This window comes from Notechis scutatus, chromosome 5 (genome assembly GCF_049901735.1).
Source record: "Notechis scutatus isolate UNSWTSFEM ecotype Mainland chromosome 5, rNotScu1.2, whole genome shotgun sequence".
NCBI classification, from domain to species: Eukaryota; Metazoa; Chordata; class Lepidosauria; order Squamata; family Elapidae; genus Notechis; species Notechis scutatus.
In genome coordinates, this window is record NC_142013.1 from 67293222 (window position 1) to 67308730 (window position 15509).

Sequence of the window (15509 nt, forward strand, 5' to 3'; positions counted from 1 at the left end):
AATGAAAAGGGTGAACTCAATAGTTCTATAGCTCAACCCACCAAAAACATAACTGTAAAAGATGGACCAGAAATAAAAGCTAAAATAAGCAAAAAATTAGTAAGAGAACACCTGTCTGATCTGGATGAAAACAAATCACTGAGGCCTGATGGATTACATTCCAGAGTTTTAAAGGAGCTGGCAGAGGTCATCTCAGAACCACTGCACCATATCTTTCAAAAATCCTGGAGCACCGGGGAACTACCAGAGGACTCGAAAAGAGCTGATGTGGTTTCCATCTTCAAAAAAGGGAAAAAAACCAGGCCCAGGAAACTATAGACCAATCAGCCTAACATCAATACCCGGGAAGATACTGGAAAAGATAATAAAAAACCAGATCTGCCAACATCTAGAAACAAGTAAAGTAATAACTAGCAGTCAGCTTGGGTTTGTTAAGAACAGATCATGCCAAACCAATCTTATTTCATTCTTCAACACATTGACTAAATTAGTAGACCAGCCAAATACTGTGGACATAATATATTTAGATATCAGCAAGGCATTCAACAAAGTAAACCACAGCCTACTTCTTAGTAAGCTAGAAAAAAGTGGGATAGATAGCACCACCACGAGATGGACTCGCAACTGGCTGGCAAACTGTACTCAACGAGTAGTCCTTAATGCGTCTAAGTCTACATGGAGGGAAGTAAGTAGTGGGGTGCCACAACGTTCCGTCTTAGGCCCAGTACCCTTCAATATCTTCATTAATGACTTAGGTGAGGGATTAGAAGGGGGAACTTACCAAATTTGCAGATGATACTAAGCTGGCAGGAATAGCTAACACCCAAGAAGATAGGCTCAAGATCCAGATGGATCTTGACAGACTAGAACACTGGGCCGTATCTAACAAAATGAAATTCAACGTAGAGAAAAGTAAAGTCCTACACTTAGGCAAAAAAAACCAAAAGTACACATATAGACTGGGTGAAACCAGGCTCAATAGCAGTAACTGTGAGAGGGATCTTGGAGTCTTAGTGGACAACCAGCTAAATATGAGCCAGCAGTGTGCAGCAGCAGCCAAAAAAGCTAATGCAATCCTAAATTGCATTAACAGAGGGATACAATCAAGATCAAGGGAAGTACCAATACCACTAATGTGGTGAACAAAACTGGATGCAGTACTCTAGGTGTGGTCTTACTAAGGCTTTATAAAGCCTTAGTAAGACCACACCTAGAGTACTGCACCCAGTTTTGTTCCCCACATTATAAAAAAGATATTGAGACTCTAGAAAAAGTACAGAGAAGAGCAACCAGGATGATTAGGGGACAGGAGGCTAAAACTTACAATGAACAGTTGCAGGAACTGGGCTTGGCTACTCTAGTAAAGAGAAGGACCAGGGGAGACATGATAGCGGTCTTCCAATATTTGAGGGGCTCCCACAGGGAGGAAGGGGTCAAGCTATTTTCTAAAGTGCCTGTAGGCCAGACAATGAATAATGGATGGAAACTGAACAAGGAGAGGTTTAACCTGGAAATAAGAAGAAACTTTCTGACAGTGAGAACAATCAACCAATGGAACAGCTTGCCCTCGGAAGTTGTGGGAGCGCCATCACTTGAGACTTTCAAGAATAGATTGGACTGCCATTTGTCAGAAATGGTGTAGGGTCTCCTGCTTGGGTGGGGGGGTTGGACTAGATGACCTACAAGGTCACTTCCAACTCTGATTATCTGTTATTTGTTTATCAAAACAAAACAAGAATTAAATGAAAAGGGATTGATATGAACTGGTATTTATATAGGCAAATACATTCTAGATATGAAAAAATGCAAAAGAGGAGGGATTTTATGATATGTTGACAGAATTGGATAAAATGCTCATAGGAACAGAGGAAAAGATGGTTAAAATTATATTATTATCTATTAGAAGTGAAATTAGAAGAACAAGTAAAGGAGATGATGATAGCCTGGGGGGGGGGGATTTTGGTTATGGGATTGAACTAGATAAATGGCAGAAACTATGGAATAGAAACTATAAATTAATAATGTCAACAGCATACAAAAAGAACCTATATAAGATGTTTTATAGATGGCATCTTGTGCAAGCAAGGTTGGCAAAGATGTTTAAAGATAAATCAGCTAAATGTTGGAAATGCCATCAGACACCAGGATCACATTATCGTATGTGGTGGGCATGTACAGAAGAAAAAAGATACTGGACAAAAATACACTTATGGTTGGAAAAAATGATAAAACAACATATAGACTTAAAACCCGAGATATTTCTATTGGGAATTCTACCTGATAACTGTAGTAAAGAAAAAATGTATTTGATTAGTCATATCTTAACAGCAGCTAGAATTGTATTTGCTCAAAACTGGAAGAATAATAAGACTCCTACAGAAGAAGAGGTGATTATGAAAATATTTGAATGTGCAGAAATGAATAGATTAACATTAGAAATTAAAGAACAAGAAGATGCGGAATATTATATGATATGGGATGTATTTTATAAATGATTGGAAAACAAAGAAATTGAATGAATATATTGATATTCATATAATATAATGAGAATACTATAATGATAAGAGAAAAAAGGATGATTTTTTTAATATGAATGTAACTTTAATGATATATATTATAGCATGAAATGTATATTAAATATGAATATGTGCACAAGATACATGTACCCAGTTAACACACCGTTGAACTGAAAGATGGTCATTTTGTAAAAGAAAATTTTAAAAAATTAAATTTAAAAAAAGACAGCTCACCAGGATGTCTTCAGGCCAGTCTACTCAGCAGGCGAAGTCTCAGAACTCCTCAGTGTAGTCAACCACCAGCTGGCAATTTTGTTTCACAGTTCTGATCCAGTCACAGGCCTTCCAATCTGCTAGTGGGTCTTCAAATTGGTGACGGAGTGCCATCATGAAGTGGTTGAAATTCCACAGCTCTGGGGGGTCAGTACTGTGGAGGGTCACCACCTGGCTGTCACTCCTTCCAGGCCCAGGGTACTGACCCAGGCGCCCTGAGTATGTAAATCCCACCTGTATTCCTGCATGAATATGAGAACATGCGCCAGAAAGAAGGTTATAAACTGAGAAATGCCTCCAGACCCCTTTCCCACCAGTTAGCTTAATTAGCTTCTGAGCCCAGCCAAGACCAGTCAATCACTGTGGGTTTTTTTTTCATTAATGCAAAACAATTTTTCTAATATGGACTTTTTTATTGAGCTAAGTGACTCAAATCTGCCTGAATCTCTTTCTTGTGTTTCTGAATAGATGCAGCAAATGTATCATTATAATCTGACCAGATTTGAAATAAACATCTGGTTTAATATGGAAATTGTTTCTTATGTTCATAGTGGACAGACCTGTCAGAGTCTATGCAGATGGAATATTTGATCTCTTCCATTCTGGTCATGCAAGAGCTCTCATGCAAGCCAAAACTCTGTTTCCTAATAGCTACTTATTAGTAGGAGGTAAGCCTGATACTTGAACAAAGATTATTTTTAGACTTATATTCTCTTTTATATGATTTGCTACGCAACCTCAGATTCCGTGAATTTTCTAATTTTAATTTACTGAAAAGCAAGATTTTAATTTTAACCTTTTCCTAATTAATATTAGGAAAGAACTAAAGTGCTTGCAAATATCACATAAACAGTTTGCTAGTCAATAAGGTAAATTTTATCTGATCCAGAAGATCTTTTTTTCTGTTTGTAAAGCTGACTTGTTACCTAAGACTTGTAGAATCTATGAAATTGAGATAAGAAATTAATATTACATATGATCAAGATCAGTTCTGGATTCTTCTTTCTTAGATATTAAATACAGAAATATGGAATGGAGTCCATTGAATGTCACGTCAAATTTATGCACTGAAATATAATTGCTTTTTCCATTTGTTAAGAGAAGGCAATTGAACAACATGTCCCGATGACTGATTCTAATAGTTTCATAAGAAATTGGAACAATAATAATATCCGGAAAAAGAAATGGCGTGAAAAATAAGGAAATGCTGAAATAAAACAATTGCCAGTCTAGCTTCCCTCAATTTCATTGCTATCTCTATGTCTTGAGACAAATCTCAGACTTTCCATCTAGTACTGCAAAGAGAACTGCAAGAAAAGATTCACCATTCCACAATTAAAAATTTTTGGGATTTGCATCTGAAAGAAACTAAGCTAGCAATTTTTCTGACCAGCAAATCAGAGAAACAGCTATCCAGCATAGGATAGCTTTTAATGTACTGGCCGTCCAATATAAGCAAGTTTTCAATTGAGTAAATGTGATCAAAGATTTGTGACTGAATGTGACTAAAAATTGTTTTCCAATTTTTGATTGCTACTTTTGTGATTTGGTCTGACAACTACTGGCTTAAACTCTGAAAATAGATTTGAATAATTTATAGCCAAAGAGATGCATTGAATTTTACAGGGTTACTCTTTTTGAAATCTTCTTGCATGTATGTCAGTTTGCAGTGATGATCTAACACATAAGTTTAAAGGTTTCACTGTAATGAATGAAGAAGAACGTTATGAGGCCCTCAGACACTGCCGCTATGTAGATGAAGTAATCAGAGATGCTCCATGGACGCTCACAGCAGAGTTTTTGGAAAAACATAAGGTATTTTTCTTCCTTTTTTTAAACCTCTTCCCCTATAAGCCAGTTTCATACTAGCGATGGTGCCAAATACTTCATATTTATCATGTTTATAAAGCATAGTTGGACTCTAACTGAAGTGTCTTTTGTCACCATCCTTAGTATATTATTTGTGTAGTTCAGGTTGTAATTCAAAAGTGGTAATAATTCTTTCCTTTTGCTTTTAGTTGTGATGGTAGCAACACTGAAAAATCTCCTTCCTTTTCTTGTCTTCTTTTAGATGCTATGCTTCAGAATTTTAGAAAATGTAATTAGGATTTGAGGAAATGAAAAAGAAAAACTTTTAATGCAACTATAATAAAAAGGGGAAATATATTTTCAAACATCAACTTCATTTCAGTAATAACAATGATAGTGCAACTGTATTAAAATCCTGTATGAAATCTTCTTTCCATCCATTTATCTATTATTTTAATAGGCCTTTGTTATAGCATTCCAAGCCTCCAAATGTCCAAAATAGCATAGCATTTAGGCTTATATACCATCCCATAGAGCTTTACAGTGCTTCTGGATGGTTTACAATGTAAGCATTATTAGCATATTGCCCCCAACAATCTGGGTCCTCATTTACTGACTTCAGAAGGATGGAAAGCTAAATCAACTGCATTTAACCACTAGACAACCAGAGCTCCTAATAACCAAATTAACAATACAGTTGCAGAAAACTGGATTTTCTCCAAAGGGTTTATAATTATAAGCTTATATACAGGTTACTTATATATTTTGAATGAAACTGTTAATAGTTTGCTATGCAAACATATATTCATGAAAAATCATACTGGTTTATTTAATTGTATGATTAGCTACTCTTCACTTCCTACTACAGGTTTATGTCATCCATTTCTCAATAATTTAAAAAAATCAAGTCAATAATTAACTATGTCTAGTCTTCCACTAATTGAAATAACTTTATTAAGTTGTATTATATTAATTAGCGTAACAGTAAAAATGCCATTAAATATTCTGAGATAAGTTTTTTCTTTAGCATGATTTAGCATGGTTCAGCCTAGTGACTACTATTACTGATGTGATATTTAATATAATTGTAAACAGCTTAACTTTAATTGATATCACATATATAACTAAAAGGTTTTGTAGTTTCATGTGCTGCACAGGTAGTCCTCAAGTTATGAATGTAATGGAGCCTGCCCATTCCATTCGTAACCCTAGGATCTGTGGAATGAATCTCATACCTTAAATGGGATCACTCCCTGCTTTTGCCCACACATTCAATATTTGAATGTGCGGCTCATTAAGTGCGGTATCTCAGGGTGAGGAAGATGGGGGGGGGGGTAGTGTTGGAATAGGCCACCTACTTCAGACCACCCAAGGCCTGAGCCACAGATACCACATTCACCCTCCCCTGGGGTCCCCACAATTGCTTAACCCCCATCCTGACATGCCAGATGACTTACCCTATGAAGATCTGTCTCCTCTCCAGCCTGTTTCTTTACCTGCTTCCTTCTTTCTCATCAGGAAAGGGCTTGACGAGTCCCCTGGCGATGAAAAAGGAGGTCTGGAGGACCACGCGTGGCCTTTTGGGGCTCCTTTTTCATCACCCGAGGCCTCATCAAGCAGATCACTGGTGAGAAAAGAGACCTGGAAGGTTGCACACACCCCACTGGGCCTCCTTTCTTGTCGGCAAAGTGCTTGATGATTGCTCCCCTTTAGGTTTCAGCAGCCCTTTTCAAAAAGCCTTTGTTGGTAGGAACAGAGCTTCGGGGGGAGGTGCCCGCTCCTCCCAAGCTCCGCTGGTGCCAACAAAAGCTTTTTGCAAAGGGCTGCCAAAGCATACAGAAACACAATCTCCCTGTTTGCTTCAGCAAGGAAATGGCAAATGTAGGGAAGGCCTGAAGGACCGAAGCCTTCCTTCCATTTGCAAACATCCTGGCCTCTATTCACAGAGAATAGAGACCTAAAAGTGCTAGATTACATGAGATCAGTAGCACAAGATCTCGCCCTGCTGATCTTGCATGATCTCGCAGTACAGTAGGCCTCTGTTCTTGTGAATAAACCAAAAGCTTGAAGCAATAAAGCAGGCAAAGAAAGCACGATAGAGAGGAGATCTTCACAAGGAAAGTGAGTCTCCATAGTCAAAGTGCCTGTGAAGACCTGGCTGCTGGGGGGCCGGGGAATAGGCGGGGCAAATGTTGAACAGCCTCTGCAGTCATTCGTAAGAACGAACAACTGCTGTGATACTGCAATATTCATAATTTCAAGACTTGTTTGTAAACACTAGGGGGCACTTATCGTGTAACTTCAAACGTTCACTAAGGGAATGCTCATAACCTGGGAATTACCTGTACAGTGATATAAAATCTATTACAATAATTTAAAATATATTTATTTAAAATCTGTTTAGCAAGTAAGGAAGTTAGGTTTCCAAAGTAAGGGATAACTTAATTTCCTTTTATTCTGTATTTTTAGATTGATTTTGTAGCCCATGATGATATTCCATATTCTTCTGCTGGTTCAGACGATGTTTACAAGCATATAAAGGAGGCGGGTAGGTATGCTTTGCTATTTCTTTAAGTAGCTAACATTATAAGTAGCCTCACATAACCATCAGACTGAAAAAAATGTTTACTTCACTGGACTTTTTAAAACCTTAAGTTTTAAGATCACAATAGTTTTTAAAAAGCATCCTTGACAGGTGGCAAAATAGCCTTCAGTTGAATATTACCACTGAAGAGGAATCCATTACCTCTCTAGGTAATTGTTCCACTGCTGAGCCAATTTTAATGATAGGATATATTTCTAAAATTCAGTTGGAATATGCCTTTCTGTAACTATTATTCTGCACTCTGGAAAAAAACAAAACAACCTTGACTTTCTTTGTGTAACATCCTCACATATTTGAAGAATGTTGTATATCCTCCCTCAGTCTCCTCAAACTTTTTCTGCCCAACTTTTTCAGAGGTTTTTATTTCCATTTCCCTGATCTTCTCCACTGCCCTTCTAGTTTCTTTGAATTGTTGTGTGGTTCCCAGAACTGAATCCAACACTCAAAGTGGGATCTGATCAAACCAGAAAAAGTGAAATGATTACTTCTTGTGATTTGGAAGTGATTCAGACTTAAGTATATTTGCTTGTTTGGCAGCAAGGATTCATTACACTGCTTTTTCATTATCAGTACTCCTAAATGTCACACTATCCAATCTATGCTTAACTAATTTACTAATCTGAATGTCATGAAGTACTTCAACAAATGTTTTGCTAATGTCAAAGTATGTTGGATCTATCACATTTCTACAATCTATTAAAATTATGTATGAGAGAGTGCTTTCAACACAGTCTTGACTCTTGGCTACTGGCTGTAACAGTCCATGCAGATTCCTTGGCAGTAGTTTTAGAAATAGTTTGCCCTCATCTTCTTTATAAGGCTGAGAATAAGTGGCTCAAAGTCACCAGTTGGTTTGCTGCCTAAGCAAGGACTAGAACTCATGGTTTCTGTGCCTTAAACACTATACCAAATTGACTCTCATTATAGAAATGACCCTATCTAATAACATGACATGGCATGACAAACAACATGGTGTAACATAACAGCATAATATTTAGGAAAGACATTGTCAGGCTACAGAACTTTTCCCATTCACTCAACTAGAATGAACTTCTGAAAACATATTAAAACGTATCAAAAAGGAATCCTTTATTGAGATGAGACAATTCCTGTAGGAGTTCAAAGCAGCGTCTGAGGTCTCTCAGGCATACAGGGATACATAAGGGAGTTTAGAACCCCTCCCCTTATCTCGATGTGTATTTAGTGAAACAAAAGCCACTATGTTAATTCCTCCCCACCCCCTTTTTTTTAAGGAACGATCTTTTTCACAGTTTCCCAGGGCATACCTAGTTTCCCCACCCCCCACCCCCTTTTTAGAACGAACTATTCAAGAGATTTCCAAGACACATCCCACTGTGGAATTTTTATGATCTTCTCATTTCCTGGTTGTGCCTCTCAGAGGTGATAGTTCTGGCCATCTGGTTTTTCTCCCTCCATTGTATCATGCGTGGGCTATACAAATTCGATATAAGATTAAATATATTCAGGTTACATAAGAAAGGATTTCTTTATCAGCTTCCCCCCGCTTTTCTTCTTCCACTGAAGAAATGACAGATACACAGATCTGACAGACATGCCCTTGACAAATGCTTGCTAATCTGGTGATTATGGCATTTTTTTTCCAAAGTACTTATAAAACTTACAAACTTCTCTAGAAATTTCCTAGCAATCACTATATAACTAACAAAGATGATAAAAGGTCTTGAGGCTAAACCATACCATGAACAGTTAAGGGAACTAGGTTTGTCTTGCCTAATGAAGAGAATGATTAGGAAGAAATGATAACTGTCTTCCAGTACTTGAAGGTAGACAGATGTGGGGTCAACTTATTCTCCATAGCACCTGGAAGTTTGTTAAACAGAGATCCTACCTAGAACTAAGGAAAAATTTCCTGAGGGTGAGAGCAATTAACCAGTGGAAAAGCTTGCCTCCTGGACTTGTGGGTGCTTCATTGGTTTTTTTTTAAAAAGATTGGACATCCATTTGTCCAGGATGGTATAAGGACTCCTGCCTTGAGCAGGAGGTTGAACTATAAAATATAAGTAAATATTTCTTGTTTACAAGAAATACTTTCTTAAAATACCGTATTTGCCGGCGTATAAGATGACTTTTTTGCCCTGAAAAACATGCCTCCAAGTGGGGGGTTCGTCTTATACGCCGGTATATCCACTGCCGGCTATCGGATGCTTGTGGGACGCAGCGAAGGCGGCTCTGGCTTCCTGGATCCCCCGCGTCACTTCCGCCAAGAGCCTCCCCGCATCTCTGAATGAGGTTTGAATCCCGCTCGCCTCGCTCCGCCCGAGGCTGCAGCGACTGGGGGGAGCGAGAGTGTGGGTCACTCCTGTCGCCCCAGGCAGGGCCATATGAAGGCTGCCCGCCTTCCTGCTCCTCCCACAGCCCCTGGCACTCCGCCCTGCCGCTGCAGCCCTGGGGATTTCTGGAGGGCATTTCCAGTGACCCCTCTGGGATCGTTTGGCTGACCAACACAGAATAACATACACACTGTGTAAATATTGGATGATTAGTTACCGGGTGGGGGGGTCGTCTTATACGCCGGGTCGTCTTATACGCCGGCAAATACGGTACTTTCCTTATACATGACTTAAATGTGAAATGTTTTCTCAGTATCCTAGCTATTGTAAATGCTCCCAAGGTAATAGTGTTGCATAAGACAGTTGCCCACTTTAAGAGAGAATCAGCTATACTTAAATCATCCCAGAAAGAATTTAAGTAGCTAAGCTGCAAACATCATAATGTATAGAGAAAGGACTCTAGGAAAAACCAAGTTCAGTCTATTTGTTTTTTATTCCACATAAAGATACTAAGGCAGCTTCAAATAAAAGTTTGTAAAGCTGCTCTCTATACAATAATTTGGGCTATTCGGACCAATGTGGGAGAGATGATGATTTAGCAAGTTTGTATCCAGTTTTGATTGCCATGATATAAAAAAGATGTTGACTCTAGAAAGAGTGCAAAGAAGAACAAGATGACTAGGGGAACTAGAGGCTGAAACATATGAAGAACATTGCAGAGATATGTCTAATGAAAAGAAGAGTTGGGGTGACATGATAACCATGTTCCAATATCTAAGAGGTTGCTCCAAAGAAGAGAGGGTCAACTTATTCCCCAACACACCTGAAGGCAGAACTAGAAGCAATGGATGGAAACTAATTAAGGAGAGAACTAACTTAGAATTAAAGAGAAATTTCCTGACAGTTAGAACAATTAACAGTTTGCCTCCAGAAGTTGCAGGGTGCTCCAACACTGGAGGTTTTAAAGAAGAGATTGGACAATATGCTCTGAAATGGAATAGGGTTTTCTACTTGAGCAGGGTGTTTGGACTAGAAGGCCTCCAAGGTCCCTTCCAACTCTCTTATTCTGTTATACCTCCAAGGTCCCTTCCAGTCCTATGATTCTATGATTTCTATGATAACTGTTTTGGAATTCACTAGATTTTTCTTTTTATCCTTTTTGAAGTTAGGAACGTCCTAAAGACCAGGTGGGTGCAGCTGTGGTGTGTGTCATGTGACTGAGTGGCCATGGCCAACTCAATATCACTCACAGCAAGTTGGGGTGGCGCAGGCGGGCCGAAGCGGCAGTGGCTGGAGCTTTAGACTTACCTTTGTGCAGCAATGGTAATTCTCTGATGCCTCTTGCTGGGCCTCACTGCCCAACAGTCAGAGTTTTAAAAAAGGTTTTTGCAGCAGGAAATGGCGGGTGGCTACTTCCGGCCCTTGTTGGTGCAGCTGGACACACAACCCCTCCCCGAAACACTGGCCTGCAGCCGCTGCTGCTTTTTTCAGCGCGGAAAGTCTGCAGCTGCCACCGCTTTTTTTCAGCATGAGAAGCCTGCAGCCACCACTTTTTTTCAGTGTGAGAAGCCTGCAGCTGCCACTTTTTCCCGGTGCAAAGGGCCTGCAGTCACCGCTTTTTGCCAGTGCGAAAGGCATGCAGCAGTTGCCTCTTTGATGGATGGAACTGAGCCAGGAGCGATAGCTGCAGGCTTCTTGTGCCGACAAAGAGGTGGCGGCTGCAGGAATCTCCCGCCGCTTTTTGCCAGCGCAAAGGGCCTGCAGCAGTCGCCTCTTTTCTGGCTGGAACCGAGCCGGGAGCAGTGGCTGGAGGCTTCTTGCACTGGCAAAGAGGTGGCAGCTGCAGGATTGTCGGGGGGGAACACGGGGAGGCTCGGACACCTTTCGGACCCTGCTCTGGGCTGCCACATGCTCAATCTCCACTCCACGTCAGGTCCCACATCCAGCCACAACAAGGCCGGCGGATGGGCAAGCAGGCAGCCCTGGGAGGAGGCATTTTCTCTCAGGCCTTGCACCCAAAGGCTCCATGAAAGCTGAAGCTGGGCCCAAAAGGTGACCGAGCCTTGACATGTGTCTCCCCTCTACCAAGGCGGTCCTTCAGCTGAGCACAGTAAGCCCTTCCTTCCCTGCCATCAGCCTTACCTTCTAGCCATGGGGCTCGTAACGTTCTCATAGCAGCGACCCAGCATATAGACAGAGGCCTCAGGGAAGGCCAGAGCCAGGGACATTCCCCAACTGGAGGCGAAGGGTGAGCAGGCAGCATGCAGGAAGAGGCCCCAGGGAAGGCCAGTGTCATTCCTCTGTCAGAGTCTGAATCCGAGGAGGAAGACGAACAGCTGACAGGGAGCGAGAGTCAGCTCCGTTGGCTGTGGAGGAAACTGGGGAAGGGCAAAGTTTGACTGGGCAGAGCAGGGGAGAGATAGAACAAGGCAGAGGGAGTTCAGAGGAAGACACAGGCCCACCCCCTCTTCATCCTAGGGCACACAGAGAGGAACAGAGAAGAGAGCAACATGGGTTGCGTGACTTATGGGGTAGGAAAGGGCCCTGATTCCCTTCATTAGCCACACTTTGGAATGAGAGTTTAAAAGAGGTGCATGGTGAGTGCAGCAGCTGCTGAGAGCAAATGTGAGTTTATCTTGTGTTGACTTTAGTTATCTGTGTTCCTGGTGTCTTCCCAACCGTGTTGAGTTATTGCCATGCCTTCACGTCTGGAATTCTTGCTCCTGCCCTGCTGAACTAATTACCTCATTTTGCCTTGATTGGACTTATAGTTACAATTTTTTGTTGATCATGTTTTGGACTTGATTCTCTGTAGCCAAAGGCTGTTCCTGGGAGAGTTTTTCTCCAGCCAGAAGGTAACCAGGACATTGGGGGCAAAATTGGAGTTAATAAAGTGACTCCTATTGATTATCTGACTATGTTGCCTTTGTGCGGCTTGCGGGTGGCAGCTTGTGGGTGGAAGGATGGCAAGAGCCAGGCCCGAAAGGTGGCCCAGCCTTGCCATGTCCACCCTGAGGTAGCCCTTCAGCTGAGTGCCTTACCTTTGCAGGCAGCTGTGGTGAGCAAAGTGGGTGAGGCGCAGAGATCAACTGGTCCATGTGATCTGGGCAGACAAGCAAGTGAAGGAGCCAGGGAGTAGCTGGGCATGGGCACGGGCATGACTAGCCATTGGCCAAGGCAGGCGAGGCAAGATAGGATGTGGCAGTGCTGGATGGGCGGGCTGGGGCCAGCCAGTGGTGGGATTTGCCAGTTCGCCGAACTCAGCAGAATCTTAACAACCAGTACGCCCAAACCAGTGCAAACCGGAAGCAGTCCACCTCTTGTCAGGAACATTTGCTTTCTTTGTCATTGGTCATTTTACCAGTACTGTAGGACAGAGGTCATCAACCAGTGGTCAAGGGCCAGTCCTGTAACTAAAGCTTGTGGTGGGGGTGAAATCTCCATTGTAGAGGAAGATACATGCAACTTGTAACTTTGCAGGTGCTGCAACGTGCAAGGAGTAGCATAACCCTCACTGCCTGCAATGAGGTAATGGTGCTATTGTGGCAAGGGCGGCAGCGGTGCAGGCCGGCCGAAGCAACAGGTATCGGCAACCCACGGCTCTTTCATCCTCCTGCTGTGTCTCCCTGTTGGATGGTCCCACCACTGCCTGGCCCGCCCCTCACCCTCTCCTCCCAGTCACTCCTCACCTAGCCTGGCCTCCATATTCTAGAACAGGAGCAAAGCTTCATGTCTTGCTGGGTCTCAAGAGCATTTCTTCTGGCCCTTTTTGGCGCTGCACACACCTTGGCCACTCAAGGAGATGCACGATTTCCTCTCCAACTCCGAGACACTGGCTGGCCCAGCTGTGGCTGATGCCACTGGTCTCACTGCCTCTATGGCCTGCTCGCTGCTCTTGCAGTGCCTTGCACAGCACACTTAAATTTAGCATGCTTCACAATGACGGAGACGGCATCCCCTCCTCCTGCTGGAGCCCATTACGATGCAGACCATTGGCTGCAGCTGGGTCGGGGTGAGTGTCTTTGGGCGGAGAGCAGGTTGTGCATCTCCCCGCGTGACCAAGGTGCATCCAGCCACAACTAAGGCTGAAGAAGTGCCCACGAGACCCAGAGAGCACCAGAGAATCAGAATGAGAGAGAGAGAGAGAGAAAGAGAAAGAGAGAGAGATGAGAGACACACAGAGAGAAAGAGACAGGGAGAGATGAGACAGACAGACAGACAGAGACAGACAGAGAGAGAGAAACATAGAGAGAGAGAAATACCTGTTTCCTATCGAAAACACCAGAAACCACAAAACCTGGGTATGCATGGCTGGGGGAGTCATGTAACTGGGTGGGAGTGAGTGATGTCGAGTTGCCCCACCCACCCAGGTTTTGTGGCTCCTGAAGTTTGTTGTGGGAAATGGGTTCAAATAGCTCTTTGAGTGTTTAAGATTGCAGAAACAGGTGGCCAAGCTACATGCCTGAAGGACCCCATCCTGTCACTGGGAGTCCAGGTGCTTCAGCGAGCAGCGTGCTGTATTCATATTAGTGGTCCACAGGATTTAAAATTGTGAATTTAGTGGTCCCTGCTGTCCAAAAGGTTGGTGACCCCTGCTGTGGGATGTTTTAAAGGTAATATATAAAAGTAAATATATCTAAGAACACCCTTAGTTTCCTAGGATGTGACTCAACTTTTTCTGTGGTCCCAAATCTAAATCCTGCCCCTTAGAATAGTGAAAACATTCTTTGAGTTGAGGGGGAGAGAGACTGAATTAAAAGATTATTTGGATAGCACTGCCTTTCATTGTTACCCGTAAGCATTTAGTTGTTTTCACTGAGCAGCTGAAATGTTGATTCATTTATTTTCTTGTTCTTCTGCAGATATCCAAAGAATACTTAAGCATCCTTTACTACGCTCAACTTTTTGTGAGATTTTGTTTTTCTGACACTATAGTTGCAGTGTTGGGCTTTCTATGTATACTTTTAATTGATAATCTGGGCCTTTTTCAGTCACTTATATGTATGTGTTAACAATCATTTGTTTAGTAACCGTTCAAAGTTACAATGACACTGAAAAAAGTGACTTACGACTGGTCCTTGCATTTACAGCCATTCCCCACAGTCACATGATCAGGCACTTAGCAACCAGGATGTATTTACAATGGTTGCAGTGTTCTGAGATCATGAAATTGCTATTTGCAACCTTCCCAGCCAGTTTCTCATGAGTAAAGTCAATAGGAGAATCTGGATTCACTTAATGACCGCATTATTTACTTAGCAACTGTAGTGATCCACTTAACAATCATAGCAAAAAGATCATAAAATTGGGATGATTCCCTTAACAGCAACCTTGCTTAGCAATGGAAATTCTGATCCCAATTGTGGTTGTATGTTGAGGACCACCTGTTCCCTTTTTTGTTTTTAGAACTTCATTTTGTTTTTTGTGTAGTCATATTTGCATCCTCTACTATTCTCATTTCTCCCCCCCCTTCCTCCTTCCCTCTTCAAATTGTTTCACTTGCTTTTAGTACAGTATATTGTTTTCTAAGTAATGCTGAATCATTGTAATATTGCATTCCTATTAATTTCTGCTTGGAATCCTAAATATTGTTCTCACAGTTATTAAAATATATTTTTAAAGTCGTACATCAGTGATAGTAAAACGTTTGGGCTCCACGTGTCAAACATATGGAAAATGCCTAACTTGACTCTGCTGTCATGTCTCTCTCACACATAAACCCACCTATCGAATAAAAGAGAAAAAGAATAATAGAATAACAGAGTTGGAAGGGACCTTGGAGGTTTTCTGGTCCAAAACCCTGCTCACGCAAAGAAAACTTACACAATTTCAGACAAACGATTGTCCAATCTCTTCTTAAAAACCTTCAGTGTTGGAGTATCCCCAACTTCTGGAGGCAGATTGTTCCACTGATTAATTGTTCTGTCAGGAAATTTCTCTTAGTTCTAGGTTGGTTCTCCCCTTGATTAGTTTCCATCCATTGCTTCTTATCCT

The 15509-nt window shown here is 41.7% G+C and overlaps 1 protein-coding gene across 1 annotated transcript in view; it reads left to right on the plus strand.

Annotated features, from left to right (window-relative positions):
• Positions 1 to 15509, plus strand: part of PCYT1B (phosphate cytidylyltransferase 1B, choline) — a 75891-nt gene that overhangs the window by 41835 nt on the left and 18547 nt on the right. The window contains exons 3-5 of the mRNA XM_087966895.1: positions 3341 to 3457; positions 4453 to 4604; positions 7068 to 7146. Coding sequence (XP_087823021.1) covers positions 3341 to 3457; positions 4453 to 4604; positions 7068 to 7146 — 348 coding nt within the window. The remainder of the gene's footprint in view (positions 1 to 3340; positions 3458 to 4452; positions 4605 to 7067; positions 7147 to 15509) is intronic.